The 27,132-nt window shown below is 41.6% G+C and overlaps 1 protein-coding gene across 5 annotated transcripts in view; it reads right to left on the bottom strand.

Annotated features, from left to right (window-relative positions):
• Positions 1-17,266: 17,266 nt before the first annotated feature.
• IL7R (interleukin 7 receptor) overlaps positions 17,267-27,132 on the bottom strand; it is a 34,758-nt gene continuing 24,892 nt past the window's right edge. For 2 of the 5 annotated variants that reach the window (XM_081520880.1, XM_081520878.1), the window contains exons 4-8: positions 26,352-26,509; positions 24,125-24,293; positions 22,339-22,432; positions 21,344-21,419; positions 17,267-20,930 (exon numbers count right to left, since the gene is read on the bottom strand). In XM_081520880.1, coding sequence (XP_081377006.1) covers positions 20,427-20,930; positions 21,344-21,419; positions 22,339-22,432; positions 24,125-24,293; positions 26,352-26,509 — 1,001 coding nt within the window. In that variant the 3' untranslated portion in view covers positions 17,267-20,426. Of the gene's footprint in view, positions 20,931-21,339; positions 21,420-22,338; positions 22,433-23,941; positions 23,947-24,124; positions 24,294-26,351; positions 26,510-27,132 lie in introns of those variants that run through there. The other 3 variants (XM_081520879.1, XM_081520882.1, XM_081520883.1) reach the window with 3 other exon arrangements.

Below are 27,132 nucleotides of genomic sequence, written 5' to 3'. Positions count from 1 at the left end.
TATTCTTTTATGCTATAAATTTCTCTTCCTTAAAGTATTAATAACAACCACCAGTAAAGTAAATTCTGGAGTAGCACTGTCCCATAGAACTTTCTGTGATGATGGCAGCGCCCTATATGGTATTCTCTGAGATGTCAGCCACTAGTCACAGATGACTAGTGTGACTGAGAAACTGAATTTTTCATTATGTTTAATTTCAATTGATTTAAAACAGTATATTTGGCTACTGCATTGGACAGCACAGCTCTAGAGATTTTTATCTTAATGCAAGGAATGATGGTCATGGGGGAACTGCGGCTGGCCAGTGGGCAAGCAGGCCCTTGCAGATGCCCCATTTCAGAGTCAGAGGGGAAAGGCAAGCCAGGCTCCCCTGCCTGATATGCCTGTCCTTGGCTGATGGCCAGTTGCAAAGCAAACTCGATAGAAAAGACTTCAGGGAGATGTAAACTGCTCTACAATGACCCACATGTTTTGACACCATTTCCTTCTTTTCCCTTGCCCCTTATCCCTCTCAGGTTTCAAAAGAAGACTTTTTGAACTATTATGCTGGTGTTAGTGCTTCTATTGACACCGATGCCTATTTCATTTTAATGATGAGAGAATCCTGGAGATTATGAATTTTGTCTATTAATTCTTTTGCAAATCAGGGACTTCAGAGAATGGAATGAGTTTGAAAGAAGTCCAATGCTGTAGATTTTGATAAACTGAAGTTCCTGGGAGAACTGGAAATTTAAAAGCAATAGATCTTCAGTCATCTTATTCCTTTACCTGGAACATTTTCATTTCCTTAAATGCCTGAGGATATATTTTCTAATCAGAAATAAAGGAAAGAAAGAAGGAAGAAAGAAAACTGTGAAGTGAGACTGAGAGGTGTTTCTTAGTGAAATAATGCCCTTGTTATAGTTGTGCTTCTTCTAGATGTAAATGTAGTTGTTTGTCTACACCTTCACTTTATCTGCTGTCTTTGGAGTCTGTAGTAGGAGGTGATAATAGAAGAATTGGAGGAATATCCATATGTGTAAAATTTCCTGAGCTTACTCATTTTAATATTTCTCTTGGTGAATACTTTACAAATAAAATTTATTTTATTCTGAAATTCAAGGGCTCTTGGGAGGGGGGCTGTTTTCATACAAATTGCCACACTTGCATGAAGAGGGGACCTAAACACCTCTTGTGACCAAAGGAAGGTAAGTTGAACTGGCCCACCTGACTGAGGTGGGACTTCCTGTAGTGACTCACTTCCTGGATCAGCCGGTTAGGTTGAGAGAGATGCATAGGGAAAGAGAAGTGACATTTAGAAGCCAGGGAGGCTTTCTGGGCCTTTGCGGCAAACTGGGGAGAGGGGACTTGGAAACTGTTTTGGGAATTCACCCTTTTTTGGTTGTTATTGTTAAATATCTATTTATTTATTTGGCTGCGATGGGTTTTAGTTGCTGCATGTGGGATCATCGACCTTCGTTGCAACGTGTGAACTCTTCGTTGTGGTATAGTTCCCTGACCAAGGATTGAACCCGGGCCTCCTGCATTGGGAGTAGGGAGTCTTAGCCACTGGACCACCAAGGAAGTCCCTGGAACTCATCTTTTGAACTCATGCTTCTAAGCTACTCCCCAAGGCACGTGATGTCAGATTTTCTGACTCATTTTTCTGTCTCTAAGGACTGCTTCTCAGGGAACAAAAAAAGCTGGGCATGCCCATAGGTCCTTCCTCTTGGAAAAGAAGAAGTGAGGGTGGGAGAAGAGATAGAAGGCTAAAGCTGGGCTTCTCAAGCCTTAATGAGCCTACACATCACTGGGCTCTTGTTAATATGCAAGTTCAGATTTAGAAGTCTGAGGTGAGAACTGACCTTCAGGCTTTCTAACAAGCTTCCCTGTGATGTTGATGCCTCTGGTCTTTGGGTAAAACTGAGCAATGAGGGTAAAGTGATAGCAGCTTGGTTACTTCCAGTGCATTTGGCTTATTATTTGCCCACTTTGTTGGCCATGCTAATTTATGGTTTTTGACTGCTGGGCCATCCTCTTTCATGACTTTAAAGATGTGAAAATCTGAAGAAAGTGCCAAAGAGAGCATGTGCTTCCCAGTTACGTGTAGGAGAGAAGTAGCACTTGTGCAGTGGCATTTCAACTGGATAATTTCTCATAGTCCAAGACCTAGTCCTGCAGCCTTCCAGCCTCAAAGATCGGAGGGTGCCAGGCCACCAAGGGTAGGTTTATCTCTTAATAGAGACTTCCACTGAGCAAGCCCATAGCAACTGATGCTAAAACTGGAATCCAAATCCTTCATCGACTATGGAAAATGCAATTCTCATGTTTGCTTAGACCAGATCAGAAGACCTCATCTGGGATTGAGGATGAGAGAATAATAGCTTTTCTCTCAGTTCAAGGTTGCCTTTAGCAGTTTATTCTCAGATATGACAAAGCAGTGCAAGAGGATATTTATGTGGTATGTTAGGATAATAGTAGCTGCTATAATAAGTAAACCTACACATTTCCAAAAGCTCAGATGAACTTATTTATAAGATATAAATAGAGTCACAGATGTAGGAAAAAAAACAAAATCAAAACCCTTATGGTTACCAAGGGGGAAGAGAAGAGGGATAAATTAGAAGATTGGGTTTGATATACACACACTACTATATTTAAAACAGATAACTAATAAGGGCCTACTGTATTGCTGTAGGGAACTCTACTCAATACTCTTTAATGACATATACGGGAAAAAATCTAAAAAGGAGAGGATGTATGTATATGTATACCAGATTCACTTTTCTGTACAGCAGAAACTAACACAACATTGCAAAGCAACTATACTCCAATAAGAATTAACTAAAAATATAATAAAACAAAAAACAAAAGCTCAAACATAAAATAATAGTTATTTTTCATTCCTGAAGTAGTAATACGTATCTGCTGTTCACGGTTGGTGATGAGCTCCCCTCTGTGCAGGGATTTTGGGTTTCAGGACTCCTCCGTGTTGTGGTTCTGCTGCTCCCTGGGTTACATCATCTATGATACCCACACTGCTGAAGGGGAAGAGGTATGGAGAAGGCTGAAGAGCTTTCTGAAAAACTTTGGTCTGAAAGTGACACATGTCACTTCTGCTTGCACTCCATTTGATGATAAAGAGTCACACAATTACATCTAAATGCAAAGGAGGCTGAGAAGTGTAGTCCCAGGAAGTCCCACCAGTGAAAATTTATCTAATTTCAGAAAAGTACAAATTTTGGGGTACAACTAGATTTTTGAGCAACTTTTGAAATAGCAGCCTCATTGCCTTCCATTTCCTTAAGGAGACATGCTTCATGGTCTGGGAACCAACACGGAGTAAGATATCTCCCAGGGTGGAGGTAGAATGGAGGTCTCTCTATCCTCAGGCATAATGGCAATGAAGAAAACAACCTCTACAACCATATAAGGTCCAGTTCAGTTCAGTTGCTCAGTCATGTCTAACTCTTTGTGAACCCACAGACTGCAGCACACCAGGCTTCCCTGTCCATCACCAACTCCCAGAGTCTACTCAAACTCATATCCATTGAGTTGATGATGCCAGCCAACCATCTCATCCTCTGTCGTCCCCTTCTCCTCCCACTTTCAATCTTTTCCAGTATCAGGGTCTTTTCAAATGAGTCAGTTCTTCACATCAGGTAACCAAAGGATTGGAGCTTCAGCTTTAGCATCTGTCCTTCCAATGAATATTCAGGATTGATTTCCTTTAGGGTGGACTGGTTTGATCTCCTGGCAGTCCAAGGGACTCTCAAGAGTCTTCTCCAACACCACAGTTCAAAAGCATCAGTTCTTCAGCACTCAGCTTTCTTTATAGTCCAACTCTGACATCCATACATGACTACTGGAAAAACCATAGCTTTGACTAGACAAACCTTTGTTGGCAACGTAATGTGTCTACTTTTTAATACGCTGTCTAGGTTGGTCATAGCTTTTCTTCCAAGGAGCAAGTGTCTTTTAATTTCATGGCTGCAGTCACCATCTACAGTGATTTTGGAGCCCAAGAAAATGAAGTCTGTCTCTGTTTCCATTGTTTCCTCATCTATTTTCCATGAAGTGATGCGACCGGATGCCATGATCTTAGGTTTTTGAATGTTGAGTTTTAAGCTAGCTTTTTCAGTCTCCACTCTCACTTTCATCAAGAGGCTCTTTAGTTCCTCTTCACTTTCTGCCATGAGGATGGTACCCCCATATAAAGTAGTCATTTTCTAATCAGCAAGTCCTGTCATCTGGACCTCGTGGCCCCATTCCAGGCGTCACAACACCGAGGTGACTCATCCTTTATCTGTCCCTGTGATACAAGACCTAGGAATTCTCCATCTCATTTCCCCCTATTACATTCCCCCTTACATTATCTAAGTAAGGGATTTCTGTGGGTAGGTGCAGCTATGTCCCATCACACATACTGGAACCAAGTTATTCATGTTGGAAAATGAGAAAAGTTTTGCCCTAGAGACAGATCTCTAGTTGGAAACCTAATCATGAAGTTATTTAGTCACTGGAATCAGAGCATAGGGCATGAAGATTAAAATATTTAATGAAGTTAAACCAACAATTTATTGCATTTATTTTCTAGTGAGACCCTCCAGAGGCCAGTCTATGAAGGGGTTAACAAAGATGCCCTCTCTGACTTACCTTTTTTCCGACTTGCCATAGCTGACTAACAGCCCATAGGAGAGACATAAACTTCACTTTGGATATGTTAATGAAGCATGTCAATGCAATAACTCAGGGTCTGGCCTGCCTTGCCTGCTTGTGGGTGATGTTTTCTCTTTAGGCTGCTTTTATATACCTCTGTTCTAATTCATTGTGTATAAAATACCACAGTCATTTTATGTTGCTCTCAGGGCTATTCTATTTCTATTATTTGGAGTGTAACTTACTGTAGCCTCAGTGAACCGATAATAGAAATGAGGTACTTTATTGTTTCATCTTAGAGGGAAAAATTAAATCGGAAGATATTGATTTTATCTGGAGATATTTAATCAGAATAACCAAATGACGTGATTTGAATCATCATGGGGAGGAGGTGACAAAGGGTGAGCACCTAGATAGTTTCAGGAGAGGGGCTGGTCACCAGAAAGACTAACCACATAATTAGAGAGTGGAAACTTTGGGGCATCCCAACTTCTGAGGAGAGGAAGTATTCTGGAGATTGAATTTAGTCCGTGGACAAAGATTTGATCAAGCAGGCCCACCAAAGGAGTCACAATATAAACCTTTGAACACTGAGGCTCAGTAGCACTTCCTGGTAGGTGAACAAATTGATGTGCTGGGGAATGATACACTTTGGTTCCAAGAGAAGAGCAAAGAGTCTCTCCCTGAATTTCCCCTCAGACTTCACTCAGTGTATCTTCATTTGGCTGGTTCTCCTGATTTGTATATTTAATAATAAAACTAATTGTAAGTAAAATGCTTTCCTGAGTTCTGTGAGTCATTCTAGGGAATTATTGAATCTGAAGGTGCTGTGGGAACCTTCATTTCTAACCGAATGGCTTTGAATTCAAGACTGTAATGTAGAAACCCTGCCTGAGTTTCCAGGTGACCTGGGCTGCCCTTTAGAATTCAGACTCAAGATGCAATATCAACTCTTATCTGCTGGCAGCCTGCCAGCTTGCCCTACAGGTTTCAGAAGTGCTGATCCTCACAATCATGTAAACCAATATCTTAAAAGAAGTTCTCTCTCTCTTTTTATCTGTATCTGTCTCTCTCCACACAAACACACACACACACACACACACACACACACACACACATACACGTAATTGGTTCTGTTTCTCTGGAGAATCTTGACTAATACAGAAGTAGAAGTAGTCTGGGGATTCCTGAAATAAGAAAATATCTGAAAGAAGAACATTCTTGTTGGAGATTATGCCCTTTAATTTCTGGGACCTGCTTTAACGTCCTGGTGGCCCAGAGGGTAAAGAATCCTCCTGCAATGAGGGAGACCTGGGTTCAGTCTCTGGGTTGGGAAGATCCCCTGGAGAAGGATATGACAACCCATTCCAGTGTTCTTGCCTGGAGAATCCCCATGACAGAGGAGCCTGGTGGGCTACAGTCCATGGTGTCACAAAGAGAAGGACATGACTGAGTGACTAAGCACAGTATAGCTTTAACTCTGGGTAGTTGGTGCCAGAAGTGGATTATACTACATCCTGTGGGGATGCAATCTAAGTGATAAGCTAAGTCATTATTTGCTAAGCTGTCTCATATTTCAAGGTTCAAGTCAAAGGTTTAAAGGTTTTACAAAGCTTTCCTCAATTTTCTAGCAAGATTGACTTGCTCTTTCCTTTTCTATGCCTCTTTTGTAAAGGATATATGTATCTTTATATCATAGTCTACTAGTTGGATGTATAAGAAATATTATTTTCTCTAGTAGAGATTCATTCAGACTTGGTGCACTCCCCCATTCAAGCTGGCTGGAGTTCAGTCCAGTAGCTCAGTCTTGTCTGACTCTTTTTGAACCCATGGACTGCAGCATGCCAGGCCTCCCCGTCCATCAACAACTCTTGGAGTTTACTCAAACTCGTGTTCGTTGAGTTGGTGATGCCATCGAACCATCTCATCCTCTGTCGTCCCTTACTCCTCCCGCCTTCAATCTTTCCCAACATCAGGGTCTTTTCAAATGAGTCATTTCTTCACATCAGGTGACCAAAGTATTGGAGTTTCAGCTTCAGCATCAGTCCTTCCATTGAATAGTCAGGACTGATTTCCTTTAGGATGGACTGGTTGGATCTCCTGGCAGTCCAAAGGGACTCTCAAGAATCTTCTCCAACACCACAATTCAAAGGCATCAATTCTTCGGCGCTCAGCTTTCTTCATGGTCCAACTCTGACATCCATACATGACTACTGGAAAAACCATAGTTTTGACTAGACGGAAATTGTTGGCAAAGTAATGCTTTTTAATATGCTCTCTAGGTTAGTCATAACTTTTCTTCCAAAGAGGAAGCCTCTTTTAATTTCATGGCTGCAGTCACCATCTGCAGTGATTTTGGAGTCCAAGAATATAAAGTCTCTCACTGTTTCCATTGTTTCCCCATCTATTTGCCATGACATGATGGGGCCAGATGCCATGATCTTAGTTTTCCGAATGTTGAGTTTTAAGCCAACTTTTTCACTTTCCTCTTTCACTTTCATCAAAAGGCTCTTTAGTTCTTCTTTGCTTTCTGTCATAAGGGTGGTGTCATCTGTGTATCTGAGGTTATTGATATTTCTCCCAGCAATCTTGATTCCAGCTTATGCTTCATCCAGCCCAGCATTTCTCATGACGTACTCTGCATATAAGTTAAATAAGCAAGGTGACAATATACAGCTTTGACGTACTCCTTTTCCTATTTGGAACCAGTCTGTTGTTCCATGGCCAGTTCTAACTGTTGCTTCCTGACTTGCATACAAGTTTCTCAAGAGACAGGTCAGATGATCTGGTATTCCCATCTCTTTAAGAATTTTCCACAGTTTGTTGTTATCCACACGGTCAAAGGCTTTGGCATAGTCAATAAAGCAGAAGTAAATGTTTTTCTGGAACTCTCTTGCTTTTTTGATGATCCAATGGATGTTGGCAATTTGATCTCTGGTTCCTCTGCCTTTTCTAAATCCAGCTTGAACATCTGGAAATTCACGGTTCACATACTGTTGAAGCCTGGCTTGGAGAATTTTCAGCATCACTTTGCTAGCATTTGATATGAGTGCAATTTTGCGGTAGTGTGAACACTCTTGGGCATTGCCTTTCTTTGGGATTGGAATGAAAACTGAACTTTTCCAGTCCTGTGGCCACTGCTGAGTTTTCAAAATTTGCTGACATATTGAGTGCAGCACTTTTGCAGCATTATCTTTTAGAATTTGAAATAGCTCGACTGGAATTCCATCACCTCCACTAGCTTTGTTCATAGTGATGCTTCCTAAGGCCCACTTGACTTCACATTCCAGAATGTCTGGCTCTAGGTAAGTGATCACACCATCGTGATTATCTGGGTCATGACGATCTTTTTTGTACAGTTCTTCTCTGTATTCTTGCCACCTCTTTTTAATATCTTCTGCTTCTGTTAGGTCCATACCATTTCTGTCCTTTATTTTGCCCATCTTTGCATGAAATTTTCCCCAGGTATCTCTAATTTTCTTGAAGAGACCTCTAGTCTTTCTTGTTCTATTGTTTTCCTCTATTTCTTTGCATTGTTCACTTAGGAAGCCTTTCTTATCTCTCCTTGTTATGCTTTAGAACTCTGCATTCAAATGGATATATCTTTCCTTTTCTCCTTTGCCTTTCACTTCTCTTCTTTTCACAGCTATTTGTGACAACCATTTTGACTTTTTGCATTTCTTTTTCTTGGGGATGGTCTTGATCCCTGCCTCCTGCACAATGTCATGAACCTCTATCCATAGTTCTTCAGGCACTCTGTCTATCAGATCTAATCCCTTGAATCTATTTGTCACTTCCACTGTATAGTCATAAGGGATTTGATTTAGGTCATATCTGAATGGTCTAGTGGTTTTCCCTACTTTCTTCAATTTAAGTCTGAATTTGGCAATGAGAGTTTGTGATCTGAGCCACAGTCAGCTCCTTGTCTTGTTTTTGCTGACTGTATAGAGCTTCTCCAACTTTGGCTGCAAAGAATATATATAATCAATCTGATTTCGGTGTTGACCATCTGGTGATGTCCATGTGTAGAGTCTTCTCTTGTGTTGTTGGAAGAGGATGTTTGCTATGACCTATGCATTCTCTTTGCAAAATTCTGTTAGCCTTTGCCATGCTGCATTCTGTACTCCAAGCCCAAATTTGCCAGTTACTCCAGGTATTTCTTGACTTCTACTTTCGCATTCTAGTCCCCTATAATGAAAAGGATGTCTTTTTTGGGTATTAGTTCTAGAAGGTCTTGTAGGTCTTCATAGAACCGATCAGCTTCTTCAGCGTTACTAGTCGGGGCATAGACTTGGATTACTGTGATATTGAATGGTTTGCCTTGGAAATGAACAGAGATCATTCTGTTGTTTTTGAGATTGCATCCAAGTACTGCGTTTTGGACTCTTTTGTTGACTGTGATGGCTACTTCATTTCTTCTAAGGGATTCTTGCCCACAGTGGTATACATAATGGTCATCTGAGTTAAATTCACCCATTCCAGTCCATTAGTTCTCTGATTCATAAAATGTTGATGTTCACTCTTATCATCTCCTGTTTGACCACTTTCAATTTGCCTTGATTCATGGACCTCACTTTCCAGGTTCCTATGCACTGTTGCTCTTTATAGCATTGGATTTTACTTCCATTACCAGTCACATCCACAACTGGGTGTTGTTTTTGCTTTGGCTCCATCTCTTCATTCTTTCTGTAGTTATTTCTCCACTGATCTCCAGTAGCATATTGGGCACCTATCGACCTGGGGAGTTCATCTTTCAGTGTCCTATCCTTTTGCCTTTTCATACTGTTCACGGGGTTCTCAAGGCAAGAGTACTGAAGTGGTTTGACATTCCCTTCTCCAGTGGACCACATTTTGTCAGAACTCTCCACCATGACCTTTCTGTCTTGGGTGGCCCTACATGGCATGGCTCATAGTTTCATTGAGTTAGACAAGGCTGTGGTCCAGGTGATCAGACTGGTTAGTTTTCTGTGATTGTGGTTTTCAGTCTGACTGCCCTCTGATGGCGAAGGATAAGAGGCTTATGGAAGCTTCCTGATGGGAGAGACTGACTGAGGGGGAAACTGAGTCTTGTTATGATGGGCGGGGCCATACTCAGTAAATCTTTAATTTTCTGTTGATGGGTGGGGCTATGTTCCCTCCCTGTTATTTGACCTGAAGCCAAACTATGGAGGAGGTAATGAAGATAATGGATACCTTCTTCAAAAGGTCCCATGCATGTACTGCTACACTCAGTGCCCCTAACCCTGCAGCAGGCCATCACCAACCCATGCCTCTGCCAGAGACTCCTGGACACTCACAGGCAAGTCTGGGTCAGTCTCTTGTGGGGTCACTGTTCCTTTCTCCTGGGTCCTGGTGCACACAAGGTTCTGTTTGTGCCCTCCAAGAGTCTGTTTCCCCAGTCCTGTGTAAGTTCTGGTGGTTCCATGGTGGGGTTAATGGCGACCTCCTCCAAGAGGTCTTATGCCATACCCAGGTCTGATGCACCCAGAGCCCCTGCCCCTGTAGCAGTCCACTGCTGACTCATACCTCCACAGGAGACACTCTAACACAGTTCTGTCTCAAATACAGTTCTGGCTGGAGGTAACTCAAGTCTTTGGATTCTCACCTTAAGCTATTCTATGGTTCTTCAGTCTGGTATGTGGTGGGGGAGGGTGTAACTCAGATTACATGGGTTATTCCTGAGATGTTTGAAGTTTCTCTTTTCAGGGTCTCTTATACTGAGCGAATCTCAGCAGCTTGTCTATCATACTTGGGAAATGACAACTTTAAAAAAATTAGTATTTATTGGTATATAGTTGTTTTACATGGATAAGGAAATGGCAACCCACTCCAGTATCATTGCCTGGAGAATCCCATGGATAGAGGAGGCTGGAGGGCTACAGTCCATGGGGTCACAGAGTCAGACATGATTTAGCAACTGAACAACAAAAACAAGGGTGAATTTACAATTTTGTGCTAGTTTCTATGATACAGCAAAGTGAAACAGTTATACATATATCAGTACACATAGCTATTTCTTTTTAGATTCTTTTCCCATATAGGCCATTACAGAGTACTGTGTAGAGTTCCCTGTGCTATATAGTAGGTTCTTATTAGTTATCTGTTTTATATATAGTAATAGGTGTAAGTCAGTCCCAATCTCCCAATTTATCTTACTTCCTCTTTTCCTTCTTGGTAATCATAGCTTTGTTTTCTACAGCTGTGACTCTATATCTCTTTTATAAATAAATGCATTTGCACCATTTGTCATACTCCACATACAAGTTGTATCACATGATTTTTTTTTTGTCTTTCTCTGTCTGACTTCACTCAGTATGACAATCTCTAGGTCCATCCGTGTTGCTGCGAATGGCATTATGTGTGTGTTAGTTGCTCAGTTGTGTCTGATTCTTTGTGACCCCATGGACTGTAGCCCTCCAGGCTCCTCTGTCTATGGGATTCTCCAGGCAAGAATGGGTAGCTGTTCCGGGGGAACTTCCCAACCCAGGGATCGAACCCAGGTCTCCTGATTGCAGATTCTTCATAGTCTGAGCCACCAGAGAAGGCCCAAATGGCCTTATTTCATTCTTTTTATGACTGTGTAGTATTCCATTGCATATATATACCACATCTTTATCCATTCCTCTGCTGATGGACATTTAATTTGAGAGGTGACAAAGGGAGTAAGTGAGAAGTTCACTTTTGAGAAAGCTATGGGTATTTAAGGGAGAAATACAACAGGCATTTGGATAGTCATTCATTCATTCAGCCAATAAATACTTATTTAACAAATACTGCTCTAGGTGCTGGGAATTTAGCTTTGAGCAAAAGAAATAAAATATATTTACTTATGAAAGTTCAATACAGAAGACAAAATTCTGAAGTTCGAGGTATAGGTCTGGATGATAGGAAAATCTTGAAGGTGAAAGAGCCAATTAATGTAATAAAAAGGCAAATGTACAGGAGTGATTGGATGAATGAAGGAGCAAGTTTCTGGAGATGAAGGAAGGACTGAGGTAAAGGACATTAATAGTGATATTGTCTTCTACTGAGGGAGGGGCAGCTCGTTTTTGATGAGGGAAAGAGTTGGTAGAGGTTTGTGGGGATTTGGGAGTTTTGTAGATAGAGATAGTAGACAGAGAGGAAACCCAAGTTATGACTTGATTTTCTTAAAGTAATGGCATAATCATCTTCTGAGAATGAGAAGGGCCGAGATTCAGTGGAGGACTTGAAGTGAAGGTTTTTTTAGTGATGGAGTACATTGGCATGGCACCCCACTCCAGTATTCTTGCTTGGAAAATCCCATGGACGGAGGAGCCTGGTAGGCTACAGGCCATGGGGTCGCTAAGAGTTGGACACAACTGAGCGACTTCACTTTCACTTTTCCCTTTCATGCACTGGAGAAGGAAATGGCAACCCACTCCAGTGTTCTTGCCTAGAGAATCTCAGGGAAGGCGGAGCCTGGTGGGCTGCCGTCTATGGGGTCGCACAGAGTCGGACACGACTGAAGCGACTTAGCAGCAGCAGCAGCACATTGGCATAGGGTGCTGCCAAATAAATGAAGAAAAACACAAATTTGTAAGGACTCTGTTTGGCAGCATTGTGAGATTTTTTTCACTAGGACAGACCAGCAGAGTCATGCAGGCTCCTCTTCAACAAGTATTTTTCTATATGATATTTGAAATAACATATATATATATATACACACACACACACACACACATGTTGTGGAAGGGAAAACTTCACATAAGTTATTAAATATGATTATTTCTTAGGAGTGGGATTGGGGAGCAAGGTCTTGTACTTGTTACACAATATATGTCTATGTTTCTTAAATTGTAGGGAAGAAGCAAGTGTTATTTTAGTAATAAAGTATTAATAAATATTTAATGAAGTAACTCAGCATATGAAAATATTGTAATCAAAGACCTTAATGAAGTCTTTGTGCCTTTTACTGTATTTTTAAAATTTGATCCACTTGGGTTTCCAAATATGCAATCATTTCATCTGCCAATACTGATTATTTCATTTCCTACTGTGTAGTATTTACACTTCTTACTTTTTTTCCTTGTCTGCTTGCATTTCCCAGAATTTCTAGGACAATGTTAAATGTGATGACAATGGAATTTCCTTTGTGTTATCTCTAAATTCAATGGAGTACAACTTTTAATATTTCACTATTGAGCATGATCCTAGTTTATGTTCTATTCTTATTTTAGTAAAGCTTTATGTTTAAAAAAATCCTAAGTGCCACTCAAATCTACTTTGGCAGTTTCATACTACAATTCATAAAAGTTGATTGATATGTTAAAAAAGGGATTTTACAGTGTAGCATATTCATCAGTATTTTGCTGAAGCAGCTATTAAACCCCTATCTAATTAAACTATTTCATAGGATATAGAGTAATATTTTACTATTTTCAGTGGGTAACAGTGTTTTTAGCTTCATATCAAAATGTTTTCTGATTATTTTGCATTTTGTCTAATGACTAGTGCAGCAACTTTGCAGCAACTAATTTGTTATTAAAAAAAAGAAAAAGAAAAAGAAAAAGTCTCTGCAAGTTCTTTTCTCCTCCTTGATGAGAAATCTTTACTCAGAGTAGAAAGGCATTGGCCCTCATGATTTACGGTTTAGGAATCCACCAGATTAAAACTCAAGTGTGAAGCATTGAAACTTTATTTTTCAAACCTCTGTGGCTTTGCAAGTTGTTTGCGTCTCATTTCACCAGTGTCTTGAGCAGTGTTAACATGTCTCTTGGACCCACTAGGTTTTATGCATCACACTTTCTCTGTCTGAAAAACTGCCTCATTGCAAGCTGTATACAAATCCCACAAGTTATTAAAATTTAGAAGCTGAATTAGACTTCAAATATGGATCTAAAATATGCTAAATAAATGAGCAAACAAAATTAAATGTAGATATTCATCAAAGAAAGGAAGCTTTGGAAAATGCTTCCCCTCCTTACCCCACCCTCTTGTTTCTCCACTTCTGTGGTTATGGTGGTTAAGAGTGCAGCTGGGGGTAACTGTGGAAGAGAAAACTGACTCCTTGCACACGGCTGCCCAGATGGGCTATTCTCTCAGGGATGCTGTGCCTGCCTCTGCCTAACCTGGCTTTCTTCTGTCTCGAATGGTGATGAGGAATTACCTTGACTAATACAACATCATTCACTAACATTGATTCATTCAATATGTTTATGACTGAGTGTCTTCTAGATTTATGATTGAGTGCCTACTAGATTTTAGACATTGTGTTTAGCAGCACACATAAGCCCCACGTAAGTCAAGTCCTATCAGGGTGCTCAGAAGCACATAGGGGCATCAGACAAATTGTTGTTTAGTTGGTCAGTTGTGTCCAACTCTTCTGTGATCTCATGGACTGTAGCCTGCTAAGCTCCTCTGTCCATGGGATTTCCCAAGCAAGAATACTGGAGTGGATTGCCATTTTCTTCTCCAGGGAATCTTCCTGACCCAGGGATTGGACCTAAACCTCCTGCATCGGCAGAAGGATTCTTACTACTGAGCCACCAGGGAAGCCCATCAGACAAGATAGGCAAAAACAAATCAGTGTGGTGACTATAGGGGTAAATATAAAGTGCTATAAGTTTCCTTCATAAACTCTGACACATATATGATATTTATTGTGTCATATGTCTAAATAAAATCCTCCCAAATACCCTCTTCCCCCATCAGTTCAGTTCAGTTCAGTCACTCAGTTGTGTCCGACTCTTTGTGATTCCATGGACTGCAGCACGCCAGGCCTTCCTGTCCATCACCAACTCCTGGAGCTTGCTCAAACTCATGTCCATCGAGTTGGTGATGCCACCCAACCATCTTATCCTCTGTTGTCCCTCCTCCTGCCTTCAATCTTTCCCAGCATTAGGGTCTTTTCTAATGAGTCAGTTCTTTGCATCAGCTGACCAAAGGATTGGAGCTTCAGCTTCAGCATCAGTCCTTCCAATGAATATTCAGGACTGATTTCCAGTAGAATTGACTGGTTTGATCTCCTTGTAGTCTAAGAGACTCTCAAGAGTCTTCTGCAACACCACAATTCAAAAGCATCAATTCTTTGGTGTTCAGTTTTCTTTATAGTCCAACTCTCACATCCATACATGACTACTGGAAAAACCATATCTTTGACTAGATGGACCTTTGGCAAAGTAATGTCTCTGCTTTTTAATATGCTGTCTAGGTTGGTCATAGCTTTTCTTACAAGGAGGAAGCATCTTTTAATTTCATGGCTATAGTCACCATCTGCAGTGATTTTGGAGTCCAAGAAAATAAAGTCTCTCACTGTTTCTTTTGTTTCCCCATCTATTTGCCATGGCATGATGGGACCAGATGCCATGATCTTAGTTTTCTGAATGTTGAGTTTTAAGCCAACTTTTTCACTCTCCTCTTTCACTTTCATCAAAAGGCTCTTTAGTTCTTCTTTGCTTTCTGCCATAAGGATGGTGTCTTCTGTGTATCTGAGGTTATTGATATTTTTCCCAGCAATCTTGATTCCAGCTTGTGCTTCACCCAGCCTGGCATTTCTCATGATGTAATCTGCATATAAGTTAAATAAACAGGGTGACAATATACAGCCTTGACATACTCCTTTCCTGATTTGGAACCAGTCTGTTGTTCCACGTCCAATTCTAACTGTTGCTTCTTGACCTGCATACAGATTTCTCAGGAGGCAGGTAAGGTGGTCTGATATTCTTGTTTCATGAAGAATTTTCCCCCATACACTACATCAAAATCTCAGACTGGCATGCCAAATACTTATCCACTGGTCCCACCAATACTACCAAGTGAAGTCTCATCCATCATTCAGGAAAATCTCTGGACCAAGGATGCTAAGTTAAAGAGATGCTCAAAGACAGACTCCATTGAACCAAGTGCTGAATGAACTGGCATACTCCACTCTCTCTCTGAGATACTTTGACTCCTATATTGGAACTTGGGTGCTGGCAGGCTTTCTCCTGCTAAGTCACTTCAGTCGTGTCCGACTCTGTGCGACCCCATAGATGGCAGCCCACCAGGCTCCGCTGTCCCTGGGATTCTCCAGGCAAGAATACTGGAGTGGGTTGCCATTTCCTTCTCCAGTGCATGAAAGGGGAAAGTGAAAGTGATGTCGCTCAGTCATGTCCGACTCTTAGCGACCCCATGGACTGCAGCCTACCAGGCTCCTCCGTCCATGGCATTTTCCAGGCAAGAGTACGGGAGTGGGGTGCCATTGCCTTCTCCTAGGGCTCAACAAATAAGATATAAACTCACCCAAGTCAGTTGTGTGTTCCCAAACTCTTTTAGGCCTGTTGGACTTTATACTGTAATTACAGGATGCAAGCCGGGGAAATATAAGTATGCATGGAAAGACTGCTGTTGATCCCAGAGAACTACCTCAAATGGTTTGAAAAGACTCGCTGAAGTCATGTTGAAAGATTATTGCTAGCAAACAGGGTGGGAAAAGCGATGGTGAAAGACTAGAGTGGAGAGATACTTTAAAAGTCTATGCATCTACACTTAGGTATCTTGGAAAGTGTTTGAAAATCTTTTTCCATTTTAAAGAAAGCAAAACTAGAAGGAGTAGATGAGGTGCTACTGGCATATGTCACTTAAGAAAGATAATATGGAACTACAATCAATGACCCAGAAGAATAGCCTTGGCCTTGTAATAAAAAAGGGCTGACTGGGCATACACTCATATGTTTTAAATTTAAATAAGATGTTCAAGATAGCTATGTATTATTTTTCATGAAAGCGTCCTGTGTCTAACTTACAGAAGTAACCGCCAACACCCTGTTCTTCCCAACTGAGACAGATAAGAAGACTTTGTCTCCTGTATTTGTAACTCACCAGGTGGTTCAGGGGCTGCCTCAGCTCCATCACTGTTGAACAAGCTGTCTCCTCTGCTGGGAAATGCCCCCTTTCTGCTCCAGGCTCTGTTAGCTGATACTCTCCGCTACTTCTTCTTGGCTGTTGTTGTGGTTCAGTGGCTCACTCGTGTCTGATTCTTTGTGACCCCATGGACTACAGCACGTCAGGTGTCCCTGTCCTTCGCCATCTCCCAGAGTTTGCTCAGACTCATGTCCACTGAGTTCATGATGCCATCCAACCATCTCAACTTCTGTTGCCCCCTTCTCCTCTTGCCCTCAATCTTTCCTAGCATCAGGGTCTTTTCCGCTGAGTTGGCTCTTAGTATCAGGTGGTCAAAGTATTGGAGCTTCAGCTTCAGCATCAGTACTTCCAATGAATATTCAGGGTTGATTTCCTTTAGGATTGATTCCTTTTCCGCTTAGCCAGAGTTAGCTTCTATTGCTTAAAACTAAGGTTCATGATTCATATTTTGACTCATTGCTCTGGTACAACATTGTTAACTGTTGCTCTGTGTCTTTGTCCCTGTGTGATTATGAGCTGGAAATATCCTATCTTATCTCTGTAACCCCAGAGTTCAGCCTAGGACAAAGTAATGCAGAGCAGATCCTCAACAAATTGCTAATTCATTAATTTACAAATGAATGACTTAACTGATGAAAAAAGTTTCCTATGAAAACCCTAGGCCATAAAATGACAGCAAATGACCCTGATATGTCTCCAGTGGCTGAGGAAAAGTGTGGCCCATTCTAGTGAGACTTCTATTCCTGTTTCAAGAAGACAAGGGCAGTCACAGAGAGTTCTGTAGCATTTAATAAAATATATGATTGTAACACACATCGGATACATGTAATATACTTAGCAGCTCTGCAGAATGTTTGTAATGCATGTGGAAAGTACACAGTCAAATCAGAGACTTTCAGTGTAGTGAACAATGGATATTTTAAAGAATACCTTCAAAGGAAAACCACTGGACTGGCAGAAATGCCATCCGATCTGCATCATTCTAGCTGTCTGATCACATACGCTCACCATCTTCCTGGCCAATTCCAAGTCTTGTAGTCTCTCTCAAAACAGCCCATACCTGACTTTTCTGAAGCCAATTCCCCTGAAAATCAGAATGAAAGTAAAATGTCTGTCGAATAAGCCAAGGTCTTCTAGCTTCAGATATGGTTGTTTAATTAACCAATTTTGGTGCCTAATTATCAATTTTCATTTCATGCTATAAGAACTAACAGTTTACATCTCTGATTTATACACTGTCTCTGACCAGGAGTTTTTCTGTCTTAATGAAATCCCAAAGGGGGTTGGTCAGAACAAATTTGTCATCTTACATTATACATTGTCCCTGAGTACATAATCAAGCATTAGCAGCAGTAATGATTATAAGAGTATGATACATAGATTTTACACACCTCTGGTAACAGACATTCACACACTGAATTCAAATGATAATCTTAATCTGTGTCAAACAACATTAAAACAGGATTTTAAAGGTGGAGGGAACTTGATCTTCCTTGAGATCTATCCCCTTCTTTCTTTGAGAGATGATTTATTTACATGAGGGATACAAAGTTACTCCTTCCAGTCCTGACTTGGCATGTAAGGTTGAGTAGCTTACCTGTCCTGTCTATGTCTCAGTTTTCACATAAGGCAAAGATAATGATAAAAAGTAAATAGGACCTCTGTGACTGAGGTGCAAGAGGGCTAGCTTGTGAGGTTTCCTGTGATAACCTGTTCCTTGAGACTTGGTTCACATTTCTCCAGAAGGTAAAGACCTCATGTCCACCTGTTGGCAAATGTCTGTTGCTCACATGCCAGGCAGATTCCGCTTTTCCTCCACACAGATGGGTACCCCTTCTTGTGGCATTTTCCCTGACTGTTTTCCAACAGGGCACTTGAAACATGCCTCCATTACAGCATTTTGTGTTATTATAATCACTCATTTTTTAAGCTACCTTTTATTAGATATTTAAGGGCAGGGTTCCAATCTTGTTTGTCTTAGACCTCCCAGACTACCACTGTGGCTGAAACAGAGCAAGCTTTCCATAAATACACACCAAGAAAACTAAATGGATAATGCTTATGGAAGTGCTTTGAAAAATCACTAAAGCACTGAGCAAATCTAAGGGATTATGGGACTATAGTCATTACTACTGATTCAGAGAAAAGGCCTTGGAAGGTGCAACTCTGCACTGATCTGATTATCATTAGGCATCTAAGCCAAAAATAATGTCTATTAGTCCACTATTTAAAACTCCCTTCAGAGACATCACAAAATAAAACCAACACGAAAATTAAAAAAAATTAAAAATTGTCTCCTACCAAACAAACTAAAAACAGAACAAAGAAAAAATGCAAAATGTAAACAACAACAAGGACCAACTCCCAAACTACAACATTGATCTCAGACTAGTGTCCTTCTTGGTCTGTGTACACCCAGAGTCAGGGTTGTATTGGGGGTGATCTGGGGATCTGCGGAAAGGGATCAACTGCATTCCCCTGAGCTAAGAGTGCTCTGCTGTCTTGACTTGGCTTGAGACAGTCTCTAATTATTTATCTGGACCAAGAAATTCAAGAGGACACACATCATATATTCTCTAAACCTTCAAGAACATGGCCACAGTTGCCTCATGTGCAGCATGGGCTTGTAATTCCTTCTCCCTGAAGTTTTTGGCAGCATTCATACTGGTAGAAATTGGGGACAGCAGATGTATTTGGGCTGGGGAGTCTCTACAGACAGAGGAGAATTTGCCCTGGCTCATTGCTCGAATACACCAGTGTCCAGAGTCATTAAGAAGTTCTTCCATTATCAAGGGAAGCCATTGGGTGGGAGGAGCAAGAGGGTCCTAACAGTAAGTAACAATAGAAATTCTGGGCTTCTAGTTGGTTCTCCTTTAAGCACTTGTTAAGAAAAATGGAATAAAATGGGCTTTGTAGCTTTTTGTAGACATGGCCAGTTGTGGTGCTTCATACATCATGAGACCATTCCTCCCCACCATCTTCCTTGTAGCTCTTTTAGTTCCAGTGACCAGAGGTCCCCATTTTCCTGGGACATTTCAGTTTACAATTATTGTCCTGGAGTGATAACTTATAGTTTTCCTTTTCACTTGCAAAAGTGACCCAGTTTGGGTCACTTGCATTATACTAGGGGTCCCTGACCTCCATAATCTAATGCCTGATGATCTGAACTGGAGCTGATGTGATCATAACAGAAATAAAGTGCAAAATAAATGCAATGCACTTGAATCATCCTGAAACCATTCCCACCCCCACCACATCATCCTTGGAAAAATTATCTTCCGTGAATCTGGTTTCTGGTGCCAAAAATGTTGGGGACAGCTACATTATAGAGTGACCAGGGTCTAGGTGAAGTTTGACATTGGAGAGGAGGACAGTCCCTGACTGAGGAAGGCGTGTGGCTTGGAAGAGACTCCAGTGAGACTCCTGGGCAGCAAATCTTGATTCTACCTCTTGCTGAGTGGGGAACATGAACAGATTAATTTAAGCCACAGTTTCATCATCTGTGACACAGGGAATAATGCTAATTGAGCCCACCTCCCAGGATTACTGTGAGGATGCAGCGAGACAGGATGTGCAGAGCACGTAGCACAGCACTGTGTCCATAGTGAGTCCTGATCATGGTATCCAACACTCTGTTCTCCTTTCCCTCTTTCTTCCCTTGCTCCCTTTCTGTCCTTGCCAACCTTCTGTCATTTCCTCCATCTTTTCTTTCTCTTTCCCTTTTTTCCTTTCTGAAATAAATGAATCATGGCGTTGCCTGAAACAGAATGCCCCTGTCTCCTGCCTCCTGACACAGAAGTGCTGCTTCAGAATCCTGTGACCATGTAGAGGGGCCGCGTTCAATTTGTTTGTTTGTGCTGTAGGGGAGAGTGGGACTCAGTCATCTTCGTTCTTCATGATGTTTCTGGTCTTGGGTTTCTTACAACTCACTGGTTTTGGTAGAAGCTGGACATGGTGACATAGGCTTCTTCTTGACTTGATCCCAAGGAAGTGAGGATGGGCTGCCCCTGGGCAACAGGGTTCAATGTCAGGATTCCGGGTTGGAATGGAAACGGAGGGGGCAGGGAACTGTTTGTAGTTCCAGGTCTGAGCAGCAGGTCCTGGTACACTAGAGGTCTGCTCTTGCCACCTTCCCTGCCATTAGGAGACCTGGAGGAGGGGAGCCCAGGGGCATCGCACACACTGGCATTCCCAGCCAGGCATCTGAATGGTGACTCTCCTCTGAAAATTTTAGGGGTGATGCCTGCTTGCTCGGAGGGCCAGCTGGGGCCCTGCATCCCACCTCTGAGCCTCTGCTTCTCACTCTCCTCTAGCTGTGGAGGAAGAGGGTCTTGCAGGAAGCCTTCTGCTTCATCTCTAGCTTGAATGCCATCTACCTTATGAATCTGGCAGTCCAGGAAACTTTCAGGATTGAAACTCACATTCAAATTCTGCATCAAAAAAAAGAGAGAAGACATTAAGACTGCACCAGACAGATACATCACCAAACGATATGTTTAGGAAAAGAGCTAAAGAACTTTCTGACAAGGGTTTACAGGGAATGTCTGAGAATTACCCATGTTCTAGCTGACTCTCTGCTTCTGGAGGTGCTGTGACATTTCAGCATTTAAAGTGACCACTTGCCACTCCGTCCTTCCCTGGGGGAGCCCAGGAAATTCTGAGACTTGTATTGCATTTTACTTTCCTACCTCCAGAAACCTGCTGCTGGCATCATCTGAGGGACACTAGTTATGTGATGCACAAAAGACCAGCACTTGAGATTCAGCCTGTCTGCATCCTACAATGTCATTCTTGGCTATTGGGATGCCTTTGACAGAGTGACAGAAGTACCAGAAGCACTCACTTTTTTTGGTTTCTTGCACAGTTGTTCCAGAGTCTTCTTATGATCAGGGAGACTGGGCCATATGATAGGTTTAATTCTGAAATAAGAGGACATTGACGATGAAATGAAGGAGTAGGGAGCAGACACATAGATCTTCCTGCTCATTCTGAGCTAGCAGTCAGAAGAGCAGATTTTTTCCCTTGGCTCTGCCACACTAGGTGGATGACCTTGGACAAGTGACCTGCTTTCTCTGGGCCTCACTGTCCCACTGGTCCCTGGAGAGGCTAGACCAGAGACTGTGATCAGTGATCTACTCTGTGAATAAGACAACAATGATAGACCCCTGTGAAGGAGCTCTGGAGAAAAGGGACAATGAGGTTTGGCAATGGTGTAGCTATGAAAGTAAAATCTGATCTGTTCATCTACTTCCCAGAATAGGCATTGTCATTTTACTCTTCTCTTTACTGGCAGCAACTCCTCTGTGTTGATTTTGGTGGAAGAGAGACATATTTTCTAAGTTGCCTAGGGAAATTGCTTTAGGTTGGTACTTACTTTCCAAACTGGAGTATCTTGGGGATGTATGACACTCTGAGGACATCTTGCTAAAACATTAATAACCTGACAGGTCATGTCTAAATGATGAAACAAGCATGGCCTTCTCATGGGGAAGAAGGCAAAAGGGCCTTGAGTTTGTGTGCTGAAGCCTTCAAAAACGTCTGCATTTCCCAGGGTGCCTTCACTTGCACAAGCATTCTGGAGGGGTGGCTCTTACTCTCTTAGGACACCTTAGTGGAAAGGTTTGAGGGGAGGGCTTGCCTTGTGTTCAGTTTATATATTTTTACCTCTTGTGAAATTAACTATGGAAATTCACCAGTGCCTGAGGATGAGGATGGGCACTGTAATTCCTGAAATACCTTATTCCCCTTTGTACTTTTCTTATTCATAAATAGGATTAGAGCTCTGTTTCAAATCCCAAATAACCGTAACCACTCTCTTGATTAGTAAAAGAAATTCACCTTTTTTTCCATAACACACAGGCCAGAGTGACCATCAGAGCCACAGAGAAGAAGCTCAGAATGCTGATAGTTAGTAACACAGGATCAGTCTCCTCTGGAAGGCAAGGACAGAGCTTGGTTAATAGTCGTTAAGCATGTGATGGGGGAGACTTTCAGGATGCTTTGAGTTTACTGAATAACTTGAGCCCATTTAATATTTCTTGAAAGTTCCTTCTCAGTAAAGAGGATGATGTACTAACTTTTATGGGGGAGTTTTAGCTTCAATAAGTGGCACTGTTGCTGAAACTCAGCCTCTGTTTACTGGTACTGAATAGAAATACAGAGACAGTGTTTTGGGTGAATTAGAAAAGATAGATTTTATTGTTTTGCCAGGCAAAGGGGGTCACAGTGGGCTAATGCCCTCAAGACTATGTGACCTGCCTTGGATGGGGGAATGAGAAGTCTTATAATATTCAAAGAGCAGGGCGTGATCGGCTTGTGGACATTCTTCTGATTGGCTGGTGATGAGGTAATGAGGAGTCAGTATCACCAACCTTCTGGTTCCAATGAGTCTAGGATCTATGTTTTTCAGGTTGGCAGTTTTCATCTGGTGGAGGTCTGTATCCTGTTAAAACAACTTGGGAATGTGTGTCAGGTCTTTATCTGTATCTTTCAGGGAACTGTGAGTTGCTAATTCTGCTGTGTGGTGGATTTGTAACCTAAATTGTTACAAGTTCCCCAGTCCAGTGGCTTCCCAGGTGGCTCAGTGGTAAAGAAGCTGCCTGCCAATGCAGGAGACTTGGGTTTGATCCCTGGGTTGGGAAGATCCCCCAGAGGAGGAAATGGCTACCCACTCTAGTATTCTTGCCTGGAAAATCCTACGGACAGAGGAGCCTGGCATGCTACAGTCTGTAGGTTCACAAAGAATGGGACACAACTGAGCGTTCATGCACATCCCAGCCCAACAGCTATTTTATGCTTCTACATCTTTGCATGTGCCAATTGTTAACTCTTGAGTCAGTCTTTTACTTCAAAAGACAAGGACACAGGGGCTTGTACACAGTTTCAGCACTGACTTAGGTGACCAGGTCCAGAACAGCTGTTACTTGAAATTTAAAAGGGACTCAGCATTAAAGATAGCAGCACCCCCTGCCTGACTCCCACCACCACGAGAAAGAAGCTGCAAGCAAGGGATAATGGGGGGATACTCTTCCCTACAGTGGCCTCGGCAATTCCCAGGGTGATGAGAGGAGGCTGGTATGGCAGAGTGGTTCTGCTCATCCCCCAAATGGAAGGTATATGGGGGGTGCTTTGGGTTCCCAGTGGTCTGCCTGAGCTGTGATCTTTGGTTCTTGTGGCTGTTCTCAATTCTTAGACCCCTGGGATATCTTCATTCTTCTAGAAAAGGAGGCATGGGAAAGCCACATCAGCCTACCCATCTGCCATCTGCAAAGGTATTCCCTAGAAGGGCCTTAGAGATATGGGGCATTGGGATCCCAGTCTGAACTGGTAAAACTAGAAGCAGTGGTGGTGTTTTTGTTCAGAACAAGAGGCTCCCAGGAGCTCCTAGGGACAGTAGAGTCCTGACAGCCTTTATCAGCTGAGCAGCTACTAACAGTCCTACTCCCACTCTGTCTACATTCCTCACAAAGGGGCAAAGATGGGCAGGTCATTTTTCAAAGAAAGTGTAAGAATGCCCTCTGGGAGTCCTAACTTGCGGGTTCGTTTCATGTTTCTGGCTCTCACTGTCACTCACACACTTTGACAGATAAAGTACCAGGGGGAACAAGTTCTAGTCACTTCTCACCTGTGCCATTGGTCTCCGGAGTTCTGAAGTAGAAACTTGGACTCCATTCACTCCAGAAGCCTTCAAAATAGTTGGCGTAAGGGATGGACCGAACTTTAATCTCATACATGGCATTGGGTTGTAGTTTTCTCTGTAGGAGCGTCAGCTTGGTACTGGTTAAATTCACATGCTGAGGAGCAAAAAAGGCACTACATTTTTAAGGTGGAAAAAGAGGCACTGGCTATGTATGTCTCCCAAATCGTTTTGAGCTGAGTAGTCTTTTGTCATGTGGGCACTCTCTTGAGGCTGTCTCAAATTAGTTAGACAAAGGGGCTCTGATGTGGTGGGGTCAGCAGCAGAACTCGGGCAGAGTGAGTGCGTGAGCTCACAAACGATGCTGCAGGTGGCCAAGGAGGGCAGTGAGGCAATGGGTCTCTATCTTTATTGAGGTGAGTTGGGCTCTCCCACTCGGGTGTCAGTCACTCCCAGGCTCCCACCTTCCTTTCTACTCTCCAGTATCTTCTTTTTCTTTCTCTCCCTTTTCACATCCCAAGGAGAGATGAAAGGGAATGGTAAGATTAGTGAGCAAGGATCATTTTCCTCTGCAGAGATGTCATTTTTCATTGTGAACAAACAATACAGAGACACAGTCTTTCCAACACCGCCTATCATCCTTAAGAGTAAAAAGTGCTCTATCAGTCTGATGGGGACAAAGTAATACCCATTGTTATTTACATTTGTATTTATTGGATTGTTAGTTTTTTTATACTGATTTAAATTATGTATTTCCTATTCCATGAGACATTTCCAACTTCCTTACTAATTTTTCTATCATCCTTATTTGTCCTTTTCTTAATATTTTATAAGACATCTTTATATTTTAAGAATACTAACCATCTGTCAGTTGTATGTGTGGTAATTTAAGCCTAGTTTCTAATTTGCTTTACGATTTTGATTATTGTATGTGCTGATATTTATAAACATTTATTTTTATGTAGTTACATGTTTCCACATTGTGCTTTCTTTTACTGCTTTTATGCTTAGAATGTTCTTCTTCATCTTAAGATTATATAAACATTTATCTGTAAATTTTTTAGCCTGTTTGGAGTTTCACTTTTACATAATTCTTTAAATCGTCTTCTATTTTAATTTTTTTGTTATATGGGGCAAGTTAAGCATTAAACTTAATTTTTCCCAGTTAACTGATTGTCCTGGTACCATTTATTCAAAATTTTTCCTTTCTCCGCTTTCCCACTGATGCAATTTTCGGATAAACACCAGAAGAGGACAGGCTCAAGGACACCTACCAGTTTGTGTGTGTATGTGTTGGTGGAAATAGAATGAGGACTGGGGTGGGCATTACACTTATGTAAGTAGTTTATGGCAGCGAATTGCAAACACAAAAGACTGATCGTGGCCTGAGAAAAGAAAATAGTATGGATAAGTAGGATCTCTTTCCCCCTGAGAAAGCAACTGTTATCTGTCTTCTGTTAGTGTGGTACAAAAAGTATGAAAGTTAGGCCAGTGACTTCAGAGGAACCTGAAGCTCCGAGACCTTCTAATTCTCTTCCCTTTTCTCCTCAATACAGGTTTTACAGTCAGACCATTCCAACTGCAGCGACTCATGGAGTCTAAATAACCCTCCAGCTTATAAGGATGAAAATTAAGCTGTTACTTCAAGGATTTAAGAACTCAGACTTGAAAAATATTGAAGGAAATATTGCATCTCCTCTCCTATTTACTTCAGGCTGTTTCTACAACTCCACCAACCAGATCGTGGCTACAACTTGGTGACTTTTCTTTCTTTCTTTTTTTTTGCCTGGTTTGCCTGCGAGAGTTGTGCTAAATGTGATTCTTTTTCAGGCTTCCATATGGAGAGGATGAATTTGGTCTCAATCTATAATGGTTAATATATGTCATTAAGAAACATTATAAAGACAAAAGATAGGCCAAGGAAAAAAATGAGAGCTAGGACAAGAATGCGCTAGAGAAGATCCAGGTTTTGTGAAGCCTAAACCTTTTACACTTTGGGGAGATTTTTTAAATAAAAGGTTCATTTCAAGCATAAAATTTCTAGGGACCTTTCTCAGGTAAAAGTACTTCTGAGATTATAAGATACATAGCTTTAAGAAGTTTCTATTTTATAGTTTTAATAGACTTTGATCTATACATATAACTTACTTATTGAGATACTTTTATACACATCTGCATAAATTTTACAATGCATAAATGTAGTTGACCTACATACCATCCAATTATTTTCATTTTTTTCCTGATGGTAGGCTACTTCATGTATTAATACTTTCACATACTTCTTTTGCAAGTGTGATGTATTAAATGTCACCACAAAGTCATTTGCTCCCTCACGATAGATGACTCTGATGTCAAAAGGAGCCTCGGGTTTAACTGGAAAGGAAAAAGAAATGAGGTCATTCTATAGAGTAATCAAGGAAACAATTATAATTTTTAAAGTTCACCTACTCTGAATATCACATTCTTTTCTTGGGTCAGTAAGAAACATTTCTTATTCTTCCTGGTTCAAAGCATGACTCCCTTGCAGTTGGGTGTGGTCTTGTGAAGGATGTGGGTGGAAATGGTGTGTACCATCTCCCATCCTGATCCAGAAACCCCACATGCATGACTACCTGCTGGAGCCCCTTCCGCTACTTGGCATCATAGGTGGAAGAGAGTGGAGCCACAGGATGAAGGAATCCTGAATGTAGCTTGAAGGAGCACCTCCCACAGGTTAGAAACACCCATTTTGGCTCTTATATCAGCAAGAAACAAACTCAGGGTACTGGAGAAATCTGTTTTAGGGCTTATTGGTTACAGTTGCTGGTACTGATTTTACACAAAAACACATTCTCTTCCCCTTTTGTGTACTAGAGAATTTGTTACCAACTACCTCAAAGCACGAGTATCTGAACTTTGAGTATTCATTATTCCAATAAAACTGTGGGCCTTATACACCTAATCTCAGCTACATGGAAGCTGGGTATTTGCATCCCAGCCCTGGCTCATAACTTTCA

This window comes from Giraffa tippelskirchi, chromosome 8 (assembly GCF_054371585.1).
Source record: "Giraffa tippelskirchi isolate mGirTip1 chromosome 8, T2T-mGirTip1v1.2.pri, whole genome shotgun sequence".
In the NCBI taxonomy this organism is placed as follows: domain Eukaryota; kingdom Metazoa; phylum Chordata; class Mammalia; order Artiodactyla; family Giraffidae; genus Giraffa; species Giraffa tippelskirchi.
Note: the sequence above shows the minus strand (reverse complement) of the source record. Positions and strands in the feature narration are given on the sequence as shown.